Source organism: Macrosteles quadrilineatus, unplaced genomic scaffold (genome assembly GCF_028750875.1).
Source record: "Macrosteles quadrilineatus isolate MER2022 unplaced genomic scaffold, UCM_ALF_1.0 Scaffold_82__1_contigs__length_505678, whole genome shotgun sequence".
Classification (NCBI taxonomy): Eukaryota; Metazoa; Arthropoda; class Insecta; order Hemiptera; family Cicadellidae; genus Macrosteles; species Macrosteles quadrilineatus.
Window position 1 is genome coordinate 135,653 of NW_026542675.1, and position 25,680 is coordinate 161,332.

General features: G+C 34.3%; 1 protein-coding gene across 1 annotated transcript; it reads right to left on the bottom strand.

Annotated features, from left to right (window-relative positions):
• Nucleotides 1–242: 242 nt before the first annotated feature.
• On the bottom strand, nt 243–23,420 carry LOC128982027 (endothelin-converting enzyme 1-like). The gene is made up of 19 exons (XM_054401065.1): nt 23,350–23,420; nt 17,517–17,635; nt 16,594–16,650; nt 15,667–15,825; nt 14,746–14,829; nt 14,239–14,441; nt 13,404–13,607; nt 12,872–12,976; nt 11,349–11,490; nt 10,174–10,291; nt 8,519–8,615; nt 7,243–7,419; nt 6,392–6,504; nt 5,674–5,732; nt 4,832–4,880; nt 2,940–3,007; nt 2,079–2,212; nt 1,104–1,268; nt 243–416 (listed from the first exon to the last, which is right to left on the bottom strand). Exons 1-19 carry the CDS (start codon nt 23,418–23,420, stop codon nt 243–245), a joined length of 2,298 nt encoding a protein of 765 aa, XP_054257040.1.
• Nucleotides 23,421–25,680: the final 2,260 nt, after the last annotated feature.

A 25,680-nucleotide genomic window follows, 5' to 3' on the forward strand; every position in this document is an offset into this window, starting at 1 on the left:
TTTTTGACAAGTAGTTTTATAATAACTCTAAGAAAGTTACTCATAAGTTTTCCACAAAGTTTTCCTCAACGTTATGTTTTATACTGAGGCTCATTGAGCCGCACGGGTTCCCTAAATTATATTTAATATATAGTATTTAGACTCATCACACCAGGCCAATATTCTCAAGGTATGTTGATGTTGGGTAGGAACAACGCCGTGGTGTAAAAAATGGTTTAATTGAAAATAAATCTATTTTTTGTTCACCACAGTATACATTTATGGCTCGGGTTCATGCGAGCGCCAGTCTTACAGCCCCAAACACTGGAGAACTCGGGGGAGTTAGAGAGACTGCCGAGCACTCGGAACTTGTTGGGGCTATGAGAATCCGTAAGACTCATCGCCTCAAACTGCGGCGTCGTCTCCTCACACCACACCTGAGACAACCAACATTATGGTTACGAGGCTGATTATGGTAAACTGAGATTATTAATGAAATTTTAATGTGTTGAAGTTACGAGATATCATGAAAAGTCACAGGACAGGCTTTTCTTCAAGGCCACAGAATTTTTAATTCTTGTAAAAATTTTACACGGTGTTTACAATGGAAATGTTTTAAAACTATTTACAAGTTTTAAAAGTAGCCTATATAGCCTACACATCAATAGGCACTGAACGAATTCATCTCAAAGGTTGAAAAAAATATAAAATAGGATTATGCAATCTTTAAGCTAGAAAATTATGTATACCATATATTTTTGAAACTAATTTGTGTATTTAAACATTTTTGAAATCAATTTTTACAAAGTTTTACTGAAACTAGTTTGGACCCACCAGCTTTGGGGAACATAGCTTCAAACCCAACACCTTTTTTCAAATGTATAAGTTAGTGTGTAGGCTATAGTAGAACTGAGGCCAAATGTATATAGCATTACTCATTGCTCAATTTGTAAACTAGCGGATTGCAAATAAATTTTTGTTTAAAAAAAACATTCATGTTGAAGTTAACCACCTTGTACATGCTTCACTCAAAATATAATTTTTCTATTTTACTCAGTTTATCTACATAATAGGTGTTATTTGTATATTTATACATGCCAGAAGCAATTTTTATCTGAAATTACATTAGCAAAAGCCAGGAAGAGCAGCTGCTCATGAGAGTAGTGCTGAAGTCCAGGTAAGTAAGGCTCTTGTCCATTACGAGCCGTGTACAGTCTGTATCCTTGGATAGCCTCGCGGATTCCCCCGTTGTCAGCGATGTTTTCAGCCAGGGTAAGTGTTCCATTCACCTATGGTAAAATAGTTAGGCTACTTTGTGTTCGATTTAAATACAAAAGTAGGTCTAAGTATTTCAGAGAGGGTTTATGATAGTCATCTATAATTTTTTACTCAACATTTGGAAACGTATACAAGATAATACAACTGCTAGTTGCTGATTGAGAAATTTATAAGGTCTATTTTAAAGATATTTTATCAAAGGAAGATCAGGCTATTTATAATAGGTATGTAGTAGGGCCCACTTGCAAAATATACAATTTTATTTTAATTTGTGTATTGCACAGCTATCATATCCTCCTCTACTACAAGACCACAGCGAGACAAAAGTGTTTATAACACCGAACAGCTGTTGCACTAATTTTATATTGAAGCGTATAGGCAATGTTGATGTTTACACTTTTGTTATTGCTATTATCACCATGGCAATAGGCATGATGTTGCGACAGCGAAGTTGCCAATTGCCATTACCACACAACAACGCATCAGCCTTGTGTAGAGGAGGCTATGCAGCTAGTGTTTTTTCATTTTTCTGTAAATTATGGATTTAGAATATATTTACGCTCAGATTATTGAGTAGTATTTTACTATCTGGCAGCCATTCAGTGCATCCCATCACTCTAAAATAACATTGCTAATATGTGCCTGATTATCACTATAAACCATAAACTTATATTTCTGATGGATGATCTTCATCAATCATTTGTGTGTTGATCATAATGCATCCATAAATATAAGTGATTGATATTGTCGTATCATCACTCCACTCACAATTCATGAGGTTTATCATAGAACAATGTATTCCATATAGAGTAGCGTTTGACCTTGAGCTGATCAGAGTTGTGGAAGGAAAACTTGCTGTACTGGTCCACAAAACACTCCGCCTTCTGACTGTAGATGTCCGAGACTTTACTGTCCCACCAGGACGCTTTCTGCCCAGTCTCGTCATAGTCTTTCCCTAAACATCAAAAGATTCATTACATAGTTAAGGGACATTTTTAAGGACAGTTTGATGTTATGAGCTCTGATTTTCATTAGATAATCACTAATCAGGTACATTGGTATTATACGGAGGCCACATATTTTACAGCGCTGCGGTGGTTATGTTAGGTTGTGTTATCATAAATATGTTTGTAGGACTTCCCTAGTTTTGTTATGAACCGAACCATACCAGATGAGTCATACTTTCATCTATGTATCAGGGTGGCATTTGCATAATACCAAAGTACCTACCAATAATAAAATAAAACCATTGTCAAACTGACTTAAAATTATGTTAAAACTAGGTAAACCAACACACATCTTCTCCCTCAATTAAACCCTATGTTTTTGCTAATATGAAGTTGTGATTCTAGGACCTTGTCAGAGGGGGGCTACCAGATGGTTTATGGGGTGTGGAATGAGAGGGGGTTCCAGAAAATTGGTGTTTTTAAAGCTCTTTCTAGTCATTTTTAACATATACACCTGTGAACAAATACTTCCCTTCCTTATAGTTAAAAATGCTGCCAGAGACAGTGAAATATTCTAATGTTTTGTGTATATAGTTGTAAATTTTTGTGTTTCCTGTGCCAGTTTTGACTCTTTCCCATTCAGGTAAGCCTGCTATCCTCTCAAAAATTCCTATATAAATGTCTCATTTTGTCTTAAAGGATTTTTAGGTGAATATAGCAAATTGAAAGTTATACCTTCAATATCAAAACCATGGGTTAGCTCATGTCCAAGAATGCTTCCAATCGCTCCATAGTTCAGGGACCTGCAATAGTGCAATGATGATAATTGTTTGGCAAACATTTATAGAAGACCACCCTTTCGTAATGACCACTATGACTATTATTTGTGTATATACCCTTCCCTTAAATTTTACATAACATTTAATCCTCATAACGGAATGCTACTATCAATTATTATTTAGTTCTTTTTCAAAAATGATAACTCTTTAATCTAAAAGAAATTTTAGTTACCATTGCCGTTATACTCATACTCACAATTCCTATTAAGTAGCGAATATAATTGAATATTAATTCAAAGATTAGTACAATATATTCTTTTTTTGGAATCTTTTTTTTTTTCAAAACATAACATCTTAAAAATTTTTATTTTGGCAAAAATGTGACATTATGTTCTCTGCTGAATTGTGCTGAAATAACTTTTACCTCATCACTAAAGGATTTATTCAATAAAACCATTTCTGTACCGTAATACAAACCATATAAGATGGATTAATATAATTAGTTTATCTTAATGTACAAACTATCAGCTATTGCCATTGACTTTGGATGAGAATAGACTTAAATACCCTCCTTCTGTAAAATCTGAAGCTTTGGTGGGCGCTTCATGTTCATTATTGCGTTCAACAAATAAAAAGACATATATGATTTTATTCAGGCCCGGTCTGGCTCCATTGGAGGCCCTCGGCTAGATGTTGATTTGAGGCCCCCAGCCAGAAATAAAACAAGGACCATGGGGTGCTCTCACGGCAACAATTAGTTAGCATATATGTTTGCTGCATGCCGCAGGTTCATAAAAGGGGCCTAATGTGGTTTTAAATGATTAAAAGTTTTTGATAATTTTGATTAAATTAATAATTGCTAAATTTCCATAAATTAAAATCTTTGTATTTATAAATTTAATTCCAAGGTATCAATCAATTTAAATTTGATATACAATTTGCTCGTATTTCTATTCACCTATACAGCTGTCATAAAATTTAAAGGCCTATTCTTAAAATTGTTTTAAGTCTTCAATTTAAAAATAAGACCAAAACCTAGTTCTTGGAGTTTTTGCCATACATGGTAAAAAAGCATATCACGTACCACTTTTGAATTTTGACTACATCTATGAATGGACCACATTTACTGTTTATCACACACTTTACTCCATAGTTGTACTTCAGCAACAAAGACAAACAGAAATAATCAAAAGTATTTTAATTTAAACGTTGTAAGGCTTACAAAAAACTTCTAAAGATTTCCGCCTGCCTGTTTGCGACTTCTCGTTGTTAGAAGAATCGGAACTGAAACCAGCTAACCTGCTAACCATAAGTTCAAACAGTTTGAATTTAATTTGTTTTTATTTTGAAATATTTCCTATCCATTTTTATTTTACTTGCGCCACTTGGGTGCACACGTTTCATTTTATAAACTGAACGATTCACGTGTTAGTAATCTTTCAAACAATACGTCATAACCCACTACGTAGGAATGACTGGAAACAGTACCAAATTTCATCAAAATCTGATCATTTTTGCTTGAGTTATCGTACTAACGGACACATATATAAATTTGAACGGATGGTGTTTTTAGCCTCTGAAGACCTCAAAACGAAAAAGTAAATCGGTCCCGGGTCTAAGTTTACCATGAGACCTACGGTAATAGCTTATTCCCTAAATGGGAAATTTGCTAAAACAGATGGCACAGTTTTCAAGTCAAGAAATAACTCATAACAAAGATCACTGAGAGTTGAACAAGATTTGCAAGATATAAAAATGTATCCTCATTTCCTATTCAGAGAAATGAGAACCATAAATCTATAAGCGTGTATGTTTAACCTAATTTGTGACTTTACATAGCTTACTTACTCTATGCCCAAGAAGTAAAATGGAATTTGTAAAATACCGGCAGGAATCGCTGCATGTGCAAAGAAATACAATGTTATATCTTCTGTTTAAACATACAACTGACTATCTGGAGATTATCTTTTAACACTGGAATTTTTACTGTTGAACCTGTAAACCATACATATTCAGTATGTACTGTTTAGTAACAGCTTTTCATTCTTAGGGAATCCGTTGAATGATAAAACATATTTGTTACATGTACCAACAAAAGTATTAGATACTTTTTCCCTGTGAAACCAAGACAATTTTGCATTGTTGACATAATGCAAATAAAAATATTCTCAATTATATTGATTTAAGCCTCACTCTTACTTTTGGTCTCCAAATGTGTAACTAGAGGTTAGTACGTGTAGGCCTAGACCTGTTCTAGTTTTGAAATCCTTCCTTATATATAGTACGTGAAGGCGATTTCTACGAAACACTACTCCTCCGTTAATAATGGATGGATTTTTACAAACAATGTTTCAAAATTAAGTATTTTTTGTGTAGACACCCCATCACCAATTCCTGTCCAATGTATTTCTTATGAAGAAAATTTAATAACCCAGCTGTAATCCTTCATTCTGCTATTTAATTAAATTTGTTAATATGAAGATTTGTTTCTTGGTGCCATGTGGTCAGTGAATTGGACTTTTGCACTAAATGCAATACACTATATAAAATTATGTTAATACATTAAGAAAGCTGCATTTAAATAATCGATAAGTACGATTGAGCATTACTCCTTTTCTGCATTCTCATCCCGTAGAGAAGCACGGGCAGAGCAACTAGTATTTTTAAAATGTTGATACATAAGCACTTACCTATTGCATTAATTGTTCTGCTGTAATAAGCATTCACTTCTAAAGGATCACTGTCCCATCTGGAAATACAACATACAAACTGTAGACTCTATAGCACATGAATATCGGTTTAACTAACTGGACTACACTTGCCAGAAGTGACATAAATTTAACTGGATAATTTTGATTAGCACATGGGTTAACTGGACAGGATTGGCAGGAACAGTACTGAAATAAATTTTCTTGTGAGAAAGATTTGACACCAGTGATCACGTGTCTAAATACAATGCCTTCCCAAATGTAAATAAAATATTTGGATTATTTTTCAAGTGATTACCCTGATTAGGTGACGGAAAAACCGTTATCCAGACGAGTCTTAGGAGTCCAGATAAGAGGAAGTCTACAGTATACCTATATTTATAAAAAAAACCTTGTAAGAAGTTCTTCATTCTACTGTTATCCTACGTTAACGCATATTTTGCCACACGTGCAGTTAGCTTCAGGGATTTAGGAGTTTAAATCTGTCACTGTCTATAACAAAATATTATCTCCAACTTGACGAAGGTTTTTCAAGGTGATTCGTGTTAAGGAACATGCATGCTGCCCCTACAAAGTGGCGTATAATACAACACAACACATCAGAACACACATTTTACAGTTAGGTAACTGGAATGGAGAGCTTGGCACCCTAAGTGGCATGAGGTAAACTACAGCTAGACACAGACTATACTTACCATACCTAAACTCAGTGGAGTTGGGAGGAGTTGTTCCCAGCGTATTGAGAACTTCCGTCACCTCACTAGCCTTGATGGACAACATGTTCCAGAGAAACTTGCTCTTGGTGATGTTCAACTGTCGGAAAAACATCTAAAATGAAACCTGGACTATCTTTTACTCTGATCTAGAAGGTTGCACAGAGAAAATAGGACCTGTGTGTACTGTATGTTTGCTTTTTGAAGCAAAAATCTCCCGAGTAGAATAAAATAAAAGGATACGAGTGAGTAATAGTCACCACTGCTTCGCTGCAGCCCTGCAGCAGTGGAATCACAAAACCCCTAGAAGTGTTAGCCAGAATCTAAACAAGATGCAGCACAGTTGCCAGTCTCATAGTACTGTTTTTTACATTTAGTAGGAGGTATGACTTTTGGAATAACAGTTGTATCCTCCTAAGGAAAGGGAGGGTTTTATAAGCTCACATGACCCAAGCATGAATAATTAAACATGTACTAAATGGTATTAAAAAAAAAAAAAAAAAAAAAAAAAAAAAAACAACAACGACACACACATGTAAGTTCACTGACTGTGACGAGTGACATCCAAGGCAAAACTAGTTAGAACAATCTTGTGGTCCACCTGACCTTTGTCCTCGCCTACTAGGTTGCGTCAGTGTCGCTTGAGATTCAATTATTTTACCAAAACTCAATTTGGAGCTGTGGTGGATTTGATCAGTGTTTAAAACAACCTATTATTCAGTCTAGTTTATTCAGGGAGTACTGTAAGAAACATTGTTACTAGCAGAGGTAAAAAAACAGGAATTGACTTTTTAAACATATAACAGAAGAAAGGAAAGGTAAATGAATAGAAACTTACGTTTGAGTAAAGGTTTTCCAGTTCCGTCACGTTCATTAACCAATCAGGGTAGCCAACGTACTTTCTGATGGCCGCGGCTTTGCCCAGAGTTGCGGCTTTAGTTCGGTGATCCATCCAGTCTAGAGCTCTCACCATACCACTGAACGCTGTAGTTATGTCCCTCAACATATCTTGGACCTTGGTTTTTAACAAAACAATCATGTCGGTTTAACTATAAAAAAATTTAAATTGTACAGTAAACATTAATTAATTAATTGAGACATTTATTCTGCAATGAATAACAAGGAAATTGGTAGAATCTTATACATAATAATATCTTTGCTCCAGACTAGTTTAATTACAAGACAATTTGAACCGCAAAATACATAGGTTCGGTAAATAATTTGTTTTTGTAAAAAAAAAAAACATCCAACTTCAAACGCTCTAAGAATGAAATAATTTTAATAAAGTAAACTTTTTTACAGTAATAGTCAAGCTCACATATTTTAAGTCGGCTTTATGATGATTTTTGACATTTTTATAAGTCAGAAAATTCAATACTCAAAACGGAATTATACACAAGTCAGGCCAAACGTTAAAATACCTTTCTTAAAATTTATCTAGGCTCCATGGCTAGAAATAGTTTATTAATCAATACGAAGCAACTGTTTCATGAAGAACTGTCTGTAGCTTCATTTAAATGGTTTCAACTAACAGATGTAGGCATATTATTAGGCTATTAGGTATTTATTGCCATCTCTGCACATATATAAACAAAATAAATGTTGAATATTTCAGGTTTTCAGCATTTTTTACCGACAAAAAAAAATTACACTTAAACATACGGTAATGTTTTATATGGTACCAAAGAGAAACTCTCCCGGTTATTTTGGTGGTGGAAACACGTTGATCGGTAAAAGAATGACAGAGAAATTGGTGACCATCAATAGAAAAAAAATTCCCACAAACGAATTGAGAACCTCCTCCTTAAGTTGGTAGTGGGGAAGTCAGTTAAAAATGAGTGTATTTGTTTTTAAAATTGAATTGGAGTTTAAACAAAATATTTTTGGGTGATTAATTAAATAATGTCCAGGTAAATTGAAAGTTTCCATTACCCAGGTTATAACAGTAATTTACTATAGATTTTTTATTTGTGTGTTTTTGCTAGTGGATTTTTTAAAAAGCTTTTTGTAAGGGAACATCATTCTAAGCCGTCGTCTTGTTACTATTTAAGTTTATAAAACAGGAATCATGTACCAATAATAAGTGTCAAGGGAAAATTAATTAAATAATTTACCTTCTTTGTAGATTCTTCCAAACGGTTTTGAGAGGCAATAACATGACTAATCGCATAGTTGAAGAAAGACTTTGTGATTTTTCCACATCTCTTAACTCTGTAAAAGAAAATGTAGTATACATATAAGCATACTGTATGCAATACAGTATGCTTATGTATAAACTAAACAATCCAAGTGTATAGGTTTTCTAACAATTTAGAGATAATTTAATAGGTTCTGATATATTTGAATTTTTATAGCCTAATCACCTCTAATAAAAGGGACACAAACACATAATAAAGTTTTGAAAATTCCAATGTCCATATGTATACGAGGCTTGTCCAGAAAGTAAGTACCGTTTTGGAAAAAAAACATGCAGATCATTTAATAAAAAAAAAAAAATTATTCATACAAGAAAGAGCGCGCAGGATACCTATATCTTAAACTATTTTTCTACTTGGTTTCACCATTTTTTAGACATTTGTCGTAGCGAGGAACCAACTTTTCTATACCCTCTTCATAGAAAGATGCCGCCATTGAAGAGAGCCATTGCCGAACACTGTCTTGAGCGTCGTCATCGCTGTCAAAGGGGCGCGGCGCCGTCTGAAATCCCGCTTCAAGTGCAAAAACAAGTGGAGATCAGAATATGCTAGATCAGGGTTGTATGGCGGATGGTCAAACTGCTCCCAACCAAATCCGTGCAAAAGGTTTTGAGTGGCACCAGCAGAATGGGGACTCGCACCAGATGGCCGCCCGCTGCGAGCCTTGTCATGAACATTGGTTCACCCATCATTGAATTGTCAAATCCATTTTCTTACCATTCAATCACTGATAAATTTTTCTCCATAAACTTCTGTAAGTCGGCAATGAATTTCAGCAGACTTCACGTTCCTTGGGTTCAAAAATCGTATAAAAGAACGCACTTCACAGTCCGCGGGATCAGAAATTGTTTCAAACATTTTGAGTGTACACTAATGTAAACTCAACAAAATTTTGCCGTAATTGCGTCAGCTGTTCAACAATGAACCAAGGAGACTAGTGGGCATAGGCGTAATATCGTTGTTAGCGCTGTGCCAGCGGTAGAACAAAAAGGTACTTTCTTTCTGGACTAGGCTCGTAGATTATTTATAAATTTGGGCTTTGAAAATGTGAAATTGTGACTTAAATAATATGAAGGTTGGCTATAAATAATTGTTTCCAGCTCATCACTCCCATCAAAACATAACACTCTGGTTTAAATCTGGCAAGATTGCAGCCCCCACCACTAGTGCATAGCTATAGTTACAATACCATACTTATTCACAATGCTTAGTCTTTTCAAGCTTATAACGATGGGCAGTAAATCAGTGCTCGTTCCAATTATGGATTGCATTCTTTCAGATATGTGGGAGGGGGTCAACCTCTATAGAAATTCATTGCGAGTTGATGTACCTATGTTTAAGGAGAAAAGTGTATTGACTTAGACGTGCATAAGTTGTTCAAGGAGGATCGAAACAATTTTCAGAACGAGGTCGTCCGTGGTTGTTCATCAATTCAATTTTAAGCGGAGAAAACGAGAAGAGAAATTCGGCCTGGGGATAGCACTGTGTCTCAATGACAGATTGCAAAACTAATAGAGATTTAACAATATTAGTAAACCTAATGGTAAAACCATGGTGGTAAACAAAATATTTACCTTGTATATCTGATAGAAGGACCAAACAAGACTTCCATGAAGTTGTCCCTGATCCTTCTCATGGCGGTAGTTGTGTGAGGTGACAAAGATTCAACAACTTTCCACCAAACAAATCTCTCTGGAACAGACCAAGAAACTTCATCATCATGCAACATGTGATGTTGTTCCTTCAACTTCATTCACTTGAAGCATTACTTCTTGACCTCCTTAAAAGTTCATTTGGAAAAGCAAGTGAGGTGCAACTACCATTCCAAATACATATTTCAACCACAGACTTAAACCACAGAATAACAATGTTTATTTTGTTTTTGTTACTTATCATCTATACCATACATATTATGTATAAACTAGTGTCCCTGTTGCTCGAATTCGAGCAATTGCTAAGTATTACAGGCATTATTATAAACCAAAAAACAGTCATAATTTATGATGACTTTAAAAGATTCGATTATGGAAATACTCAAGATGTATATAACAGATCGATATAATCAACATTTATTGTAAACATCTTATCATTATTCAAAGTTTTCTACAAAAATAGCCTTACTCATAGCCGCATTAGGTTGTCCATAATAACTATTATTAACTTAAAAAAAAACATTATTTCTCTTTCTTCTCCTTGATGGTGTTCTACGTTTCCATAGTTTGCAAATCGGCTCTTTCAATGATTACTAAGAAATGCAGCACAGTGTTAATTCAGTTTTTTTTTTATTATATCAATTTATCCAGGCTCTCTCGCTTTTTCCCATTGCAGTATTTACGCCAACCCAAATTAAAATAGTAAATATTTAATTTCAACCAAGTCAGTAAAGGTTTGTAGCAAACTGTTAAATTAGCAAACTTATTGACTGTTTACAATTTACACATATGTATGTTCTTCTTCTCACTTTTAATTTCTGACAACAGCTGTAGTTTCATAACAATTTGTGTTCCCCATGTTAATCTTATGGAGAAATACGAAACTTTAAAGGGCCCCAGAGCCTCACTCTCTAATTATTTCCCTAAAAAGAAAGTTTCCTGCACAACTTCACGTTACGCTCTTTCCAATGACACCAAAAACATGACAATCGGTTCAGTAGTTTCGGAGGAGTAATTGTCACAAAAAACCTGCTTGCGTATTAAATATGTATAGATATACATAATATAGTATGTACCATATACATAAATTTACTCACGTATAGTCTCTGGCCTAGAGCTAGACAATCTGCTAGACAGGGCTTCAAAGTACGATGGACTTTGAACTGCCACAGCAGATTTGATGTCTGTGGTTACATTCATGCCCTTTGTCAGCACCTTGAGGTACTCTGCCCAATCCAACTGTTAAAAAATAAATTTTAATATTACCATTTAGTGTCTGTGAAGGCGATTACTTGAGTAATTTTTGTGAAATTTGGTTTGAAGGTGTAAGGCGGGATAAACTTGAATGAGTTTGTGAACCAGCATGATCGGAAGATGGGAACGGGGTTTTATGCGGTAAAAATTAGGATTTCTAATTTTTTACCATCAAAACACAACATTTCCCAATTTCTCTCTAGACGATTTTAAAGGGCTTAAAAGACAATAATAATTTAATATATTATTGAAGTATTTTGTGCGGTTATTGGTTACGGAGAAATAAAAAAAATTATAAATTTAAAATTCCCAATTTTTATTGTTGTTTTTTGTTGTTTAATTTCCAAAATACGTAACATTTATTTTGTATATGAACATATTGATCAGATGTTCGGAGGAATCACCTTTTTCTTAAGACATTTTTTATATAATAAGTAATAGTACAATTTGAACATGGAAAAACAATAAACATTTTCTATTTAAATTAATAAACAGCTGGTACTCCAGCCCCATCTTCAAACTCTCTAAGGGTCCTCCACTTCTTTCTTGTCCTCCTTAGACACATGCTGCTGGCCCTTAATGTCGCACAGATGGTTTTTAACCTTGTCTAGATCATCACTAAATTGTAAGGTTTCTTCCATTTTTCTGTTTGGCGTTCTGCCATTGCTCTGAGTAAGGTCTGAAACTCTTTGCCTAGCATTCTTATGCAGATGAATTGTAAAATGTTGTAGTTTGCTTTTTTATGGATATATTTTGATCTAAGTTGGCCAACTTATTTATACTAAGCTATTAATACTTTACTAAAAAACACACTTTATTAGCCTCTCTGTAGCAGCAAACCTGGGTACTCGTTTAACCTGATGTTATTTAAATATATTTACCGTAATTAAAAACCAATTAAGGCAAATGGAAATTTGCTTAGTCTGCAGGTTTGCTGTGGCGGGGGTATTTTTGGGTACACTGCTGATAAAATTTAATAATTTAAAGTATACGTTTACAAAAAAACATGTTTATCGTTTAGTATATAATAAAACCATTGACTTTGAACAATGCAAGTCTCGCTATAGTGAAGTCTAATCGGGTTAATTGGAAATATTATGTGTATTTAATTTGGATTATTCTGGGGTAGAATAAATGTTTTACCTAAGTATGATAAAATTTTACCGGGCAGGTTATACTCTTTGTTTAAAATTCCAGAGGAAAGGTTTCTTAATAGATTGTTATATTATTAAAAAAAATGATGGCAAATCAATGGCAGTATGTTTAATCTACCATAATGCCAGACATTATCAATAGTCTCCACATTTACAGTTTAAAGATTATTTTATACTTTTGCAAGAATAAAATGGTATCTAAATATAATCACCTTAAGAGAACTAATTGTAGAGTTTCTAGCATTGTCCATCAGTTCCTGAAGATTCTGGTAGGTGGTGATCATTGGAGGTTCTTCAGTCTCTGCCTTCTTGATATCCTGAATCAAATCAACTAATTTGACAAGTTTTTCATTATCAAACTGCACACTATGAACACACATTTATATTTTAAAAATGTATACACTTAGGATATGTATGTGTGCTAGCCTAGCGTAGGTTTCTGAACATTTGTCCATAAGTAACAGGTATACAGAACATGGTAACAGAAAATAAGTGAATAATTTCTTGTTCTGCATAAACTCAGGATATACTTGACTTGTACTATTCTATGTAAAAAAACAGTTGGGGAATCTTTAAAAGACCCCTCCTGATTAGAAAATCAGACGTCCTTTCATAATATCTTAAAGGAAGGTAAATACCATTTGATACAAAACTCAAACATATATCAGTTTAAAATCTCCAACAACAGTCAAGAACACAAACAATAAACAAAATACAACACAAGAGTTCACCTGAGCGACGAACCGTTTTAATGTGGGCGTCAGTGAAGAGGATACGAAGAGCAATGGTGACGAGATGTGTGGAATTTATCTCCGGGTGAATCTCGGCCAGAACCTCAGCGATGTAGGAGAGGCGGGTCTTGAACAGCTGATTGCCAGTCAGGTGTGAGTGTGGCACCTCAGGTGTCATAACCTCTGGCAGGGAGGACAGGCTGTAGCTGGGCGACAGCTGTAGCAGACGACAAATGTGATGAACCTTGATAGAACTAGAGTTCCATTTCCATGTTAAAGTTTTTGACAGTTTCATAATTAAAACGAACACATCTGAATTGTACCACCAAATAATATATGTGAAATACTCTTAGAACTTTTTAACCAAACTGAATGGATAACTGTATTGGTTCCTTTTATGTTGTATCAACTATTGCAGCAATAAAAACTAAGGAAGAAAGTAGAATTTGTGAGTGGCTCATCCAATTGAAAGCTACAAAATACCTCATACCAAAACTACACTTAGGTATACTTAATTAATGATACAGCTGGAATAGCTTCGGGGATAGAGGGTCTTCAACATACTGATCGGTAATAATGGTAATTTGGAGTAAAGTCTGCATAGCTATTTGATTGTTTAAAAGTATAGATCTCTCCTGTATTATTAGACTTCTAATACATTATCCTAGCTAAATAGCCATCTGATCAAAGTTTAGTGACAAAACAATCATCTCATCCACTGAACTCCCATCCTTCACTAATCTTCACTTAATCCTGAAATACACTTTCTCCAATAGTTCATTAAACCTATCAAAATAGTGCTGTAGCTAAACAGTTGTGATAGTTATAATTGATAGTTCTACAATTACCAGTAGTATAGATCGGTTGGTAGCTGGGTCTAGGAAGGTGCTGAGTTGTACCATAATGTCAGCATTGAGCAGTCTCTGGATGGCTGCTAGAGTGGGACCCAAAGACCAGCTGGATGCTGTCGTAGTGTTGGGCAGAGTCCTCGGTAACATCAGTTTGTCCAGAACCTCCATCATAGGTTGCAGACCTAGCTGGTCTAATGTGTCTGGAGCAAAGATAGAGAGTATAGAGGGTTTAATGGGGAACTGAGCCTTTTGTTTTATTTTGTGTGTTTAATACCATTGGAATGTTTTTAGTGAGTAAACGATCCAAATCCTGCAGTCTTTCCAGTTGACTTATTGTAGGCCCATGTAAAACTACAACTTTTCAACAAATCCTTAGAAATCCGTTGATCTTTTACAACAACTAGTTGTTTTATTCACTTAACGGATAAAAATGTTGGCAATTCTCTAAAAAAACTTAAAAGTTAATAAAAGGTTAAAGTTTAGTTAAGTTAATAAAAAACTTACCAGTATCTGTACAGGATCGATAAAAGTTGCGAGCTTGTCTGACAGGCAAGGGATCAACACTGGTGCTGTTAGTTTGTAACACCTCTGTGAACAAAGGCGAGTTATTAAACATATGTTACTGCATGCTACAGGTGGAAGCTTTGCAAATCAAAATAATATGTGGGAATGATAGTGTGTATCTGTATATAATACACATCTTGGACCATGTTTGCAGATTAAATTATCCTGTATATCGGACATAAATATTTTTAGCTATAAATCTCTGCAGGATTTGAACGAACATACAAAATCAGCCGTGACAACCATTTACATTAGGACGCTTGAGTATACACCCCATTGATATGCTTCATCCGTAGCCAATTTTTATTCAAATCGAACATATTTGAAACATATCGCTCAGAGTTTGACTAAGTCAACATTAAATTAATTTCCTCTCTTATTTTTTGATACTTTGATGGTTGATGGGACATAAAAAATTCAATGGTTTAAATTAAAAATTTTCAAAAATGTCGTCACTGGCTCGAAGATATAAATACTAATAACTGTAACATCTGGTTTGGCCTTTTTTTGACAGTTCCATATATTAATATGCACATGTTTTAATTTTGGGCTAGTGACACCATTTGTTAATGTTCTAATATCCATGATGCACATTTAATAAGCTGAGAGGATATCCTCGACTATTTAACTCAATTCTTAAAAAGATTTAAAAAGCTTAAAAAACGTTTTATGTTACTGCGTGATAAGTAAAGAACATTGCCCTGAATGAAAGTGTGTCTGTAAGATTAAAACAAACTCAGCTGAGGAAGGAACTTCAAATTTTTTTTGTCAGTCCTTTTACTCCAACCTTGAAAATGTTTTTTGTGGCTCAGTGCATCTACAATAAAATTGATAAACACATGAGTGAACAATGAGACTTGCCTAGTATCTTCCGTTGGATGTGTTTAGTCCTCTCGGAAAACCAAGAGGTGGAAGACCCCTCTGCCAGGATTCTCTGTTCCGCCCAGCGACCACAGGCGAACTGGTAGAAGTCCTCACAAGGATCAGTCATCGGGTCCATCGACTGCAGAAGCATGGCGGCTATGACAGATACAAGTTCATGTCAGGGTTAACTCTTTGAGTTGGTGGGATTTTGAGCTGTGGCTACTTATGATGTGAAGCATGAAATATAAAGAGTTCATTTCCAAAAATAGAATCCGGAATGAAGCAAATTGAAAAATGAAAAACAGTTCACAAGACTAAATGTCAGTGTGTGGAAAAGAATCCTTCAGCACCAAGTAAGAGTTTTCATTAGACCGCTAGACCCCTTTCCGACTTGATTCTATGAGCCACTTTAAAATTATTTCTGTGAGTGGCTTATTAACAATTTATTTATTCCGTAGAGGAATGTTGAAATTATGCTGTGATAATTAACTTTCGATTTTAATTCAATGTTATGGGTTGTTTTTTTGTTGTACATTTCTGTAGCATATTATTTGTGTTTGATTAGTACTGTAGTATATTTGTAATTAATTGTATACTTGTGGATTCATTTGACTTTGCATTTAGATATACGAGTTGTGTGTATTAGCGGCAATAAAACATTCTTAACACTTTAGTCTACAAGGTTTTGAATTTGTTCCATATTCAAAACCAAGCTAGTACCAGATTTTTTCTTCTGCTAAAAATAGACAAATAAACTAATTGTAGTGAATAACAGTGTAGCAGTCACAGATAAATCAAGCTATTGATATTGTACAGGGGTAACTGCACATTTTTGGATATCAGAAAATAGAAACTTATTTGAGAATAAGTAATGAGACTTAGTGAAAACTTGATTAATTTGTATTGTTCCAATTAAGAACTCACCACTTCTTATGCACTCTTTTGTCTCACAAACTCTTCCTCTATCCCGGTATTTTTTATCTGGAAGAAAAATTACGATGAATATAGTTAACATTACAATCTACAAGGGGGGAAATAGATTATTTTAAAATGATTAACTATATTACCTATTTAAATGATTTGGGAAATATATTTTCACAAACCAGATTCATACAATGAAAGCTTTTCCTCCCAGTAGTACTCTTTACTATTACCTGAGATGGGAACGCAACCTATAGGTGCGTATTTTAACTTGAATATTAGCGAAGAATGAGTGTAGGGAGTCATGACCATTTATGCTCAATGACCAAGTGCTGGGGTTGAATGTAAAAAAACGAGCTTAGTTGAAAAACATGAAATGGGGTTTCTTGTACTGATATTAGCATGCAATGTAAGTTATCTAATTGCTGCATTTACTTACTTTTGCCGCAATTTCTTTTTTTGCTGAACTACAGTATTTCAACCAAACAACATAAAACCAAACCAAACCCCAAAAAAGTGTGCTTTTATTAGGCACGCAATACGTGTCTTGAAAATAAATTGGCAACACTGGAAGATACTATAACTACGATCAGCTGTTGCAGTATTTTCCATTTCTTTAAACTTGATTTAACCTAACCTAAAACGTGTTTTTTAGTGTTTGAATGACAGATTATTTCTATGGTTTATAGGTCTAGTAACTGTAGGAAAAATATAATTTGCAACATGAGCGCAAAATGTCTTTGCTGCACTCGAGAAATTTTCCACATGAACATTTCTCTTATGTGCAGCAAAGTGCCACTTCGCACATTAGTCACATAAATAACTATTTCATTACTGATATTATATTTTCGGGTTACTTTAAGAAACAGTACATGAAAGTATCAAAGTTAAGATGTTTGAAGCCAAGTATTGGGACAGTAACTTACACGAGGCAAAGACGATAAGAGCAATCAGCAGTGTGAGAGCTACAGCTAGCAGAGCTAGTGTAGCGGACAGAAGACGCTTCTCTAAAACACTAGAATTTGAGAGGGCTCGTAGTATATGTCTGCAACAGAAGAAACTTTAAATTAACAATAATATGAATTATTTTTATATAATTTTATTTGTTACACTAAGAATCCAACAAAGAAAGTATTCATTTTGCCTGAGGGACCTAATTTTTTTTGCAGGTATATCGACAGTGCAAGCTTTTATATAGTGATCAGTGGTACTGTATTTAAACTCATTTTAGAGAGAAATTTCATTTTGAAACTACTAGATAAGCCGTAATATAATGTTCTCTTACAACAATAGAAGATTTATTTTTGAACTTTTTGGCAAATAAATAATACATTGAAGAAGCAAAAGAAAACATGGGAGAATAGTAAATACATTGATCAAACTAAATACATTTTAACATAAACTTAAAATTTATACTTAAAATAAACTAGACCTAGGCATAATAGATTAAGGCAGTTCATCCTAGTTAGTATGATTCTAATAATTGTGCTGCAAATCCAGCGAACACGTATTACAAAATCTTGCAATGCATTTATAAAGGCTCGGCTCTTAAACTGCTTTTCATTACAATAGGAAAAGTTTTATTTTTTATGATCTATAGTTATACGGGATTCTATGATCTATAGTTATACAGGATTCCAAGATCTATAGTTATACAGGATTCTTGATCTATAGTTATACAGGAGATTGATGTGATGCTAAGGTCTAAAATGAGTGAGAATTGAACAGCAACTTTTGAAAGTTGAAATTCATTAAATTTTTCTTCATACTACCGAAATCATTTTCTTCCATCAAATAATTAAAGTTTTACATTTGCTTATAGCTTAAAATATTTGTTAATAGTTTCAAGAATAATATACATCCTATGTTTGACAATAAACTGACTAACCTACAGGATTAAAATATTGAACATGTGGGCTGAAGGCTGAAATAACTCAGGAAAAACTCGAGTATTGGGTTATTTTAGTACCGGTACACATCCTTATATATTTTTAATGTATTTCTCAAAGTTGAACAAATTCAGTACAGTAAAACAATTAACTAGTAAGTTATCTATCCTTATATATAATTCTGTAAGACAAAATTTTCACCAGAAAATTGTGGACGCCTGGTAAGTCGCAGAAAGGTAAAGAGGTCTTAAATTAAAGGTCTTGACCCCAGGGACTCGGGAAAAATAGCAGAACTCCCATAAAATTACCAGAAAACGAGATATAACGTAAAATATCCACCACAAGAAAAGCATGGGTACTGAAAAACGTCTGCATTTTACAAATACTCCTCCTGAACGACTGAAGCGATCTGCACCAAATTTAGCACAATCATAGTAACCGACCATGGGAAGGTATAAATCTGAAATGGTACAAATTGGACCAAAAGGACTTTTCTGTTCGTGGATTCAAACTTTTGGAAATTTAACATGGGCCTTATGGGTTAATTGGTTGCCATGACATTATTTGCGAGATAACAATAAAAAGGTAAACAAGAGTTGCAACATATGTTAGTCGACGAATCTTCTAAATAGCATTACAAATACCGTACAGAGAAAAAGGGAAGAACAATCGGATTAATTAATGCCATTGAGTATAATTTACTACAAAATGAAAAACCAATAATTATGGTCGCCGGAATAAGGCTGATGTACCATTGATTTTAAATAATCCAAATAGTCATTCCAGTTATGTGAACCAAATCTGTACTAGGCCTACACATACGAATGAGTTTGGATACTGACTTCCCATTGACGTGAATCAGGCGTACCATTGACTTTGGATCCTGCAAGTAGACAATTCATTTACGTGAACCAATAAATGTACCATTGAGTTTGGATACTGAAAGCAAAAAAAGAGTTGAAAGTTGAACAATGATTTGGTTTGATTTGAGTAAACAATTCGATTCCGTGAACCCGACGTATCATTGACTTTAGATACTGCAAATAAGCACTCCATTTATATGAATCAAATGACCCATTGCTTTGTTCCTGCAAGTAGACAATTCATTTTCGTGAACCAGACTTATAATTGACTTAGAATACTGCAAATAGACATTCCATTTAAGTGAACCACATATAACATTGACATTGGATACTGCAAGTATTTAACCTCATCTACGAGGAACAGATGTAGCATTGACTTTAGAACAATATTGGATTAATATGCTAGCTACGCTCAATATTGCAAGCAGACAACTGCATTGTACACCTAGTTTATTTGTAATGTTTATTCCGAAAGTCAATGTTGTTAAATAATATTTAAAAATGAAATGTATTCGTTTAATTTTTGGTTTTCCGTTTTTTATAATGAGCGAAGTAACTAGACAGGGTAGGGGAAGACCTGCAAGACGTGGAAGAGTATCCAGGAATTCAACTGACACAAGAAATTCTGAAAGAGAACATCGTGTACGGCCTAAATTTGAAAATCCACAAGCTGGTTTACAACCTGCCTTCAGAAGAACGCTGGAAAACGAGTTGAGTGTTGTTTCTCACAATATAGGTCCTCTTAGCACTTGCATGCATTGCGGCGCATTTCACTTCGCAGAGGAGGCCACAAATGGTGCAGCACTATTATTTTTTTTTTTTATTTATGACAACAGCTAATTTGTAACCAAAAGGTGAGTGAGCGTAGCGAACGAACTTTAACCAGGACGTGATTGAGCCATGTGAACGAGCTCATCTTGAAAATTAAGAAGTTAAACGGGGCAAAGCCCGCGGGTACAGCTAGTCAATAATAATGCAACAATGAGTTACAATCGATTTGAAAAAAAAAAAAAAAAAAAACGGCAACCACTCCCGACTCCATTGAATATTGACATACATAATAGTCCTACACAAAGTTGAAAGTTTTATTTAGACTAACAATAAAACAGCTGATTTCCAAATCCTAAAACGTAGGGGATATAGGTACGAGTCTATGTTGAAAATCAGCGAGGCTATAGACAAGCCATTTATGGCACTGGTGATAACACATTATGATAAAAGTTTAATAGGATTAGACTACAATATAAAAACCTAGCTAAAATAACAAATGTAATGGTGTTTACAATAGTTTAGGTTTTGGTCATGGTTTGGTACATGGTTAGGTTTTGTCTCAATAATATGACGTCATCCGAATATTTCACACTTTTCCTTCATCATTTTGTCGTGATCTTTACACCCTAATCAAAATGGGTCTAAATCAGCTGACACCGATTAGATACTCTTTGGTTAACTCTGTTAATTAACACCTTAAGAATAAAAAAATATATGAACACAAGTTCACAAAAAATACATCCTAGAAGAGTATAAATGTTTGCCATTAAACCAAACGAACTTAAAGGTGAAGTTCTTTTCAAGAAGAAACTGACAGAAAATCAATAATTGGCTTGAAATTGTTTGTACAAGGTATATCAATATGCTTGCACAGACAACAGAATTGTGAAAGGCCACTCAAAAATGTTAATCAATTTAAAGATTAAACGTCCTTTACTTTTAAACTTTTCAAATCTTCAATGTAAACTAAATTACTTCTAGTATTTTATACATCAGGCAATGGTACTTTGAAAAAGCCAATTTTACTGATTTAGTTGTTCTTAAAAATTACTCTTGGTAATAAAAAGGAAAATTAATGCAGAAATAGCTAGTTGTTTGTAGTAAATGCCATTGTGTATACAAGATTTGTACAAATAATAAATTTGTACTACCGTAAGCTATCAATATTTACAAGGTAAAACTGGGAAAATGTACACATTTTGGACTATTTAGATCAATCCCTTCACATCCCTTGTTTTGCTGGATACCTTCCTCACACAGGTCTACGTGAGTGGCAAATGCAAGATTAAGAAGTCACAAACATCTTTAAAAAAGTTGGCAGATCAATAATTTATGGTTCACATGAAAACTCTAGGTTAACAGAAGGTTGGATGCATTATGTAAATAACTAGGGTGGTCTGCCGTTACACTTTAGACGCATAAATGAGTGAAGCATTATTTAAAGATTGTCAATGGCTAAAGCAGAACACCCTACAATATGTTCCCTTTCAACAGATTCACCGTTTGTTTGCCCGATATTATTTAAGTTCTAAAGAATGACAAATTTATCTGATAGTACATACTGTACCTTTGTAGTGAAACTGGCCATCCTGACCATTTGCTTGTACTTTGTAAATGGGCATAGCAGGATGTACTCGTGCAATCAACATTTGTTCTACAATCGTCAGGTCAGTTAATTCGTTCGGGACACTTGACACATCCATATTATTTAACGCCGTGAATTTAGTTGCATTTGAACGACAACGCGAACAAATCGGTGATTGGTTTGAAGCTGTTAGTTGTTGGCGATGACAGTTAGTGCAAGTGTAAAATTGTAGTGCATCTAATTCATGTTGGAATTGATTAGCTAACTGCCTATCAGCTTCTTCTGCCACTGCTTCATCTGGTTCTTCTTGTTCACGACGCCACTCTCTTACAATATTTGCATTATTGGTGCGACGACCAATATTACGACGTGGCCTTTGAGGCTTGCTCAAAACAAATATAGCAAAACTTTTACTTCCATTGATAAACTGTTACATTCCAACTTTAACCTAGGATGAAAGTAAACATTGAAATGTAAACAAAACAGTTACAAACAATTAACATATGTTTTCTTATTTAAATGAAACAAGATAAACCCATATGTCATAAACCCAATATAATTTTTCTTTCAACTTACATTAAAATAACAAGCGAAATTGCGTGACCCGTAAAATAAAATCCAGAAGGAAATTTGCAAATATTTTTTACCAAAACATTGTGCTCAGTATTCTTTAGCTGTTGGCCAAATTTCATATCAATTGGTCAAGCCATTACATTCTGATGCTCTTACAAATAAGTTACAAAGTGAGGGAAAGTGAGCTTCACTCAATTAATACAGTAAGTTAGTGGGTTATTTGACATTTTATGTAAAAAGGTAAGTTGGCAGATAGCTTTATTTTCCAATTGCATAATAGGCCTACAGTTAAAACAAACATGATTATACAGGAAAAATACAGGATGAAAAAATTCTGGTTTGTAAATTGGTAGACAATAATAAACAGGTAAATCAGAAAGCCCGTGTACACGCTACCTATTTTAACATATTTGTTGATATCTCTTTCATTTAACAAAGTGACGGAATAGATATCACGATATCTGGTTTGACTTTGCAAATCACGAAACCACAGGATTTTTGTGACCTCCAATATTTACATTTATTTACCTTTTCATTTACTTCTTAGCAATGTGTAAGAGTGTGGTGAGTTGCTCACAGAATAAAAACACAGAATTTCTAGATTAAATTTGTGTTTTTATAAATGAAATACATATACACAAACATTTACTAAAACAAAACTCAAAATTAATTTCGAAGGAATAGACTGCCTTTGACACTGTTGGTACTCAAATTTAAACAAGGGAATTAAAATTCAAATCAATTCGTTGGAAACTTTATAGCAATCTTCCATGTATGGGCAAACGCGTAACTGCATATAACAACACCTACCATTAACAAAAACCAACTATTTCTCTAATACCACTCCTTTAATCTATACTAGTCTAGTACGTAATTTGTTTAGGTTATGATAACAAATATAGCTTTTGTCATTTACGTGTTATTCCATATAGCCTATGGTTATTTGCTAAAACACTGGTAAAAAAAGTTCCTATTTATTAATAACTTTTGAATACAGTGCCATCATAAATGTGAAGCGATGACCATCTTGATGACAGGCAACTATAAATAAAACAAAACAATAAAAAACTACACATACCTTTTCTTCCTAGACAGGACACTGACAAAGTTGTGCTGATCGCCGATAACGCTGACGGAAGCGGAGTGCATGTTCTACAACACAAACAACTTTAGTAGTGTTTGTCGTATAGCAGAAAAACCAAGTACCTACTAAGTATAAATGTTATTTTGGAGTAGATTTACGTGTACAGTTCCTTATATTATGGCTTTGTTTCAATAAACACTTCAGCAAGGAGGAAGAATACCGGAACGATAATTGTTTATAGCCACTTAAAGCACCTACATCCCTTTGATACCCAACGGGGAACATGCGGCAGATTTATTTAACTGCACAGTTATGAATGAAGAAATTGGAATCACTCTTGAACCATGGCAAGTGACAGACACATGGGAGGAATCATAGAGGGGACTGGTCTCTAGAATATACCACCCTCTCAAGACGTCACCTCCGGTTTTCCAATCGTGGGGACAGCTCTAATACTACCTGGTTTCAGTTTTGAGTTTTGTGACGTATCTTTTGGCCTGGAGCCGGAAATCTTAGGGGGTGAACTATTAGAGATTGATGTCCCTAAGGATGCTGCAGTTCATCAAGCAATATCTTCATGTGGTTTTTAAACTCCCCAAGCATTCATTTAGAATAAAAACAAAGAAAAAAAAACGAAAAAAAACATAAAATTGAAAACTACAAAAAATTAAACCTCGTCTAAGTTATATAATGACTTTGGATTCACAAAATAATCGAAACAGCATGAACAATTTTCATTCATTATGTCCTCAGGTTTAATGGGCCTAAAATGTTCAATCCACACAGTAGCTAAAGCTACTAAATATAGCACCGGCGACTTCCCATTGACGTGTTCGCGTTTGCAAGCGGTGTTATAAAGGGTTGTATTTGTTCGGCTACAGTATAATCGCTCATGCTTTCAATTTATCGATCCTTCCTTGGCGAGGGTGCTGACTCTAAGTTCACAATGCTGGTCGATTGTCGACTGTGAAGGTTAAATTGATTCATCGACTAATACAAGTACCCTGAAGAATCATTTCATTTGTCGGATTTTGCTCACGGAAAAATTCGTAATACACGACCTATGATTTTTAATGTTGAAGCTAGTTTTGACTATGGACACTCTACAGAGAAGACATTTTTAAAGAGAACTATTATAACTTTAATTTTAATTGAGAGTTTTTCGTATACGGATTTTTTATAAATTATTACATTAAACCGAAAGGGCAACTGGTAGTAAACTATGCAATTAGAGACCCTATACAACTGATAGCTTATTTTTAGGTTCTGATAAAATAAACTGACATTCTTACATCCAGTGGAGTGTGTATGTAATAGTGTTAGCCTAGCTATAATGTGTTGTCTGTTAGACCATGGACCAGCTGTACAGAAACAGATGATAAAGACATCCCAAAGGGTTATTAACAAAGAACACTTTACGCTACACTCACCGCGCACCAACATTCAGATTATGTACGTGCAAGAAGTATGTGGCTGCTTAAAAAGTGACCACTGTCGTTTGGGGTTTTGCTAAAAATAGATCCTTCAATATGTCAGATTTACTCTATATTTAAATAACATTATAGGTTAAACCCTTAGGTTTGCTGCTACAGGGAAGGTGATAGAGTGTATTTTGTAGTGAAATGTAAATATCTTGGGTTGAAAAAAACAATTAGTTAAATATGGTCAGAATTCATTCACAAACAAGCAAACAAACAGTTGATTCATTCTCCATAAGAATAACATGCATATTTTAAACTAACAATTTGAATTTCATCCGTAACCATTAAACGTGAAACAACCCTTCAATATACTAAATTCTTTTTCAGGCTCAACAAAAATGATTTGGAAAGAAATTGGGAATTTAATGTTTTGAGTGTAAAAAATAGGAATACTTAATTGTATTCCTATAAACACTCTCCTAACGCTGTTCCCATGGTCCGATCATGGTGGTTCGAATGATTGTGAGTTTATATGTTAGTACCAAGTTTCACAAAAATCGGTTGATTTGTGCAAACCTACCAAACTGTGGTTAAAAACCAACGGTCACAGGAATGTGTTAATACCCAGAACCCTATTTTTTGTATCAACTAATAAAGCCTAAATGATGATCGAATTCGAGTAAAACCTCTCGATCACATGAACTATATCAGAGTTCACCTTTATATAATCATGGAACAGAGGTTGCTCAGAAACATCACAAGGACTATTTGATCAAAGTAGTTATCAGATCTCTTCGTGACTTGACAGAACAAGGAACCTTGTCTAGTAAGTAAATATCTCTAAACAAAAAGTACAAAGAACGACCCTTGAAACGTAATAAATCAGTAAATATTCGTGTACCTC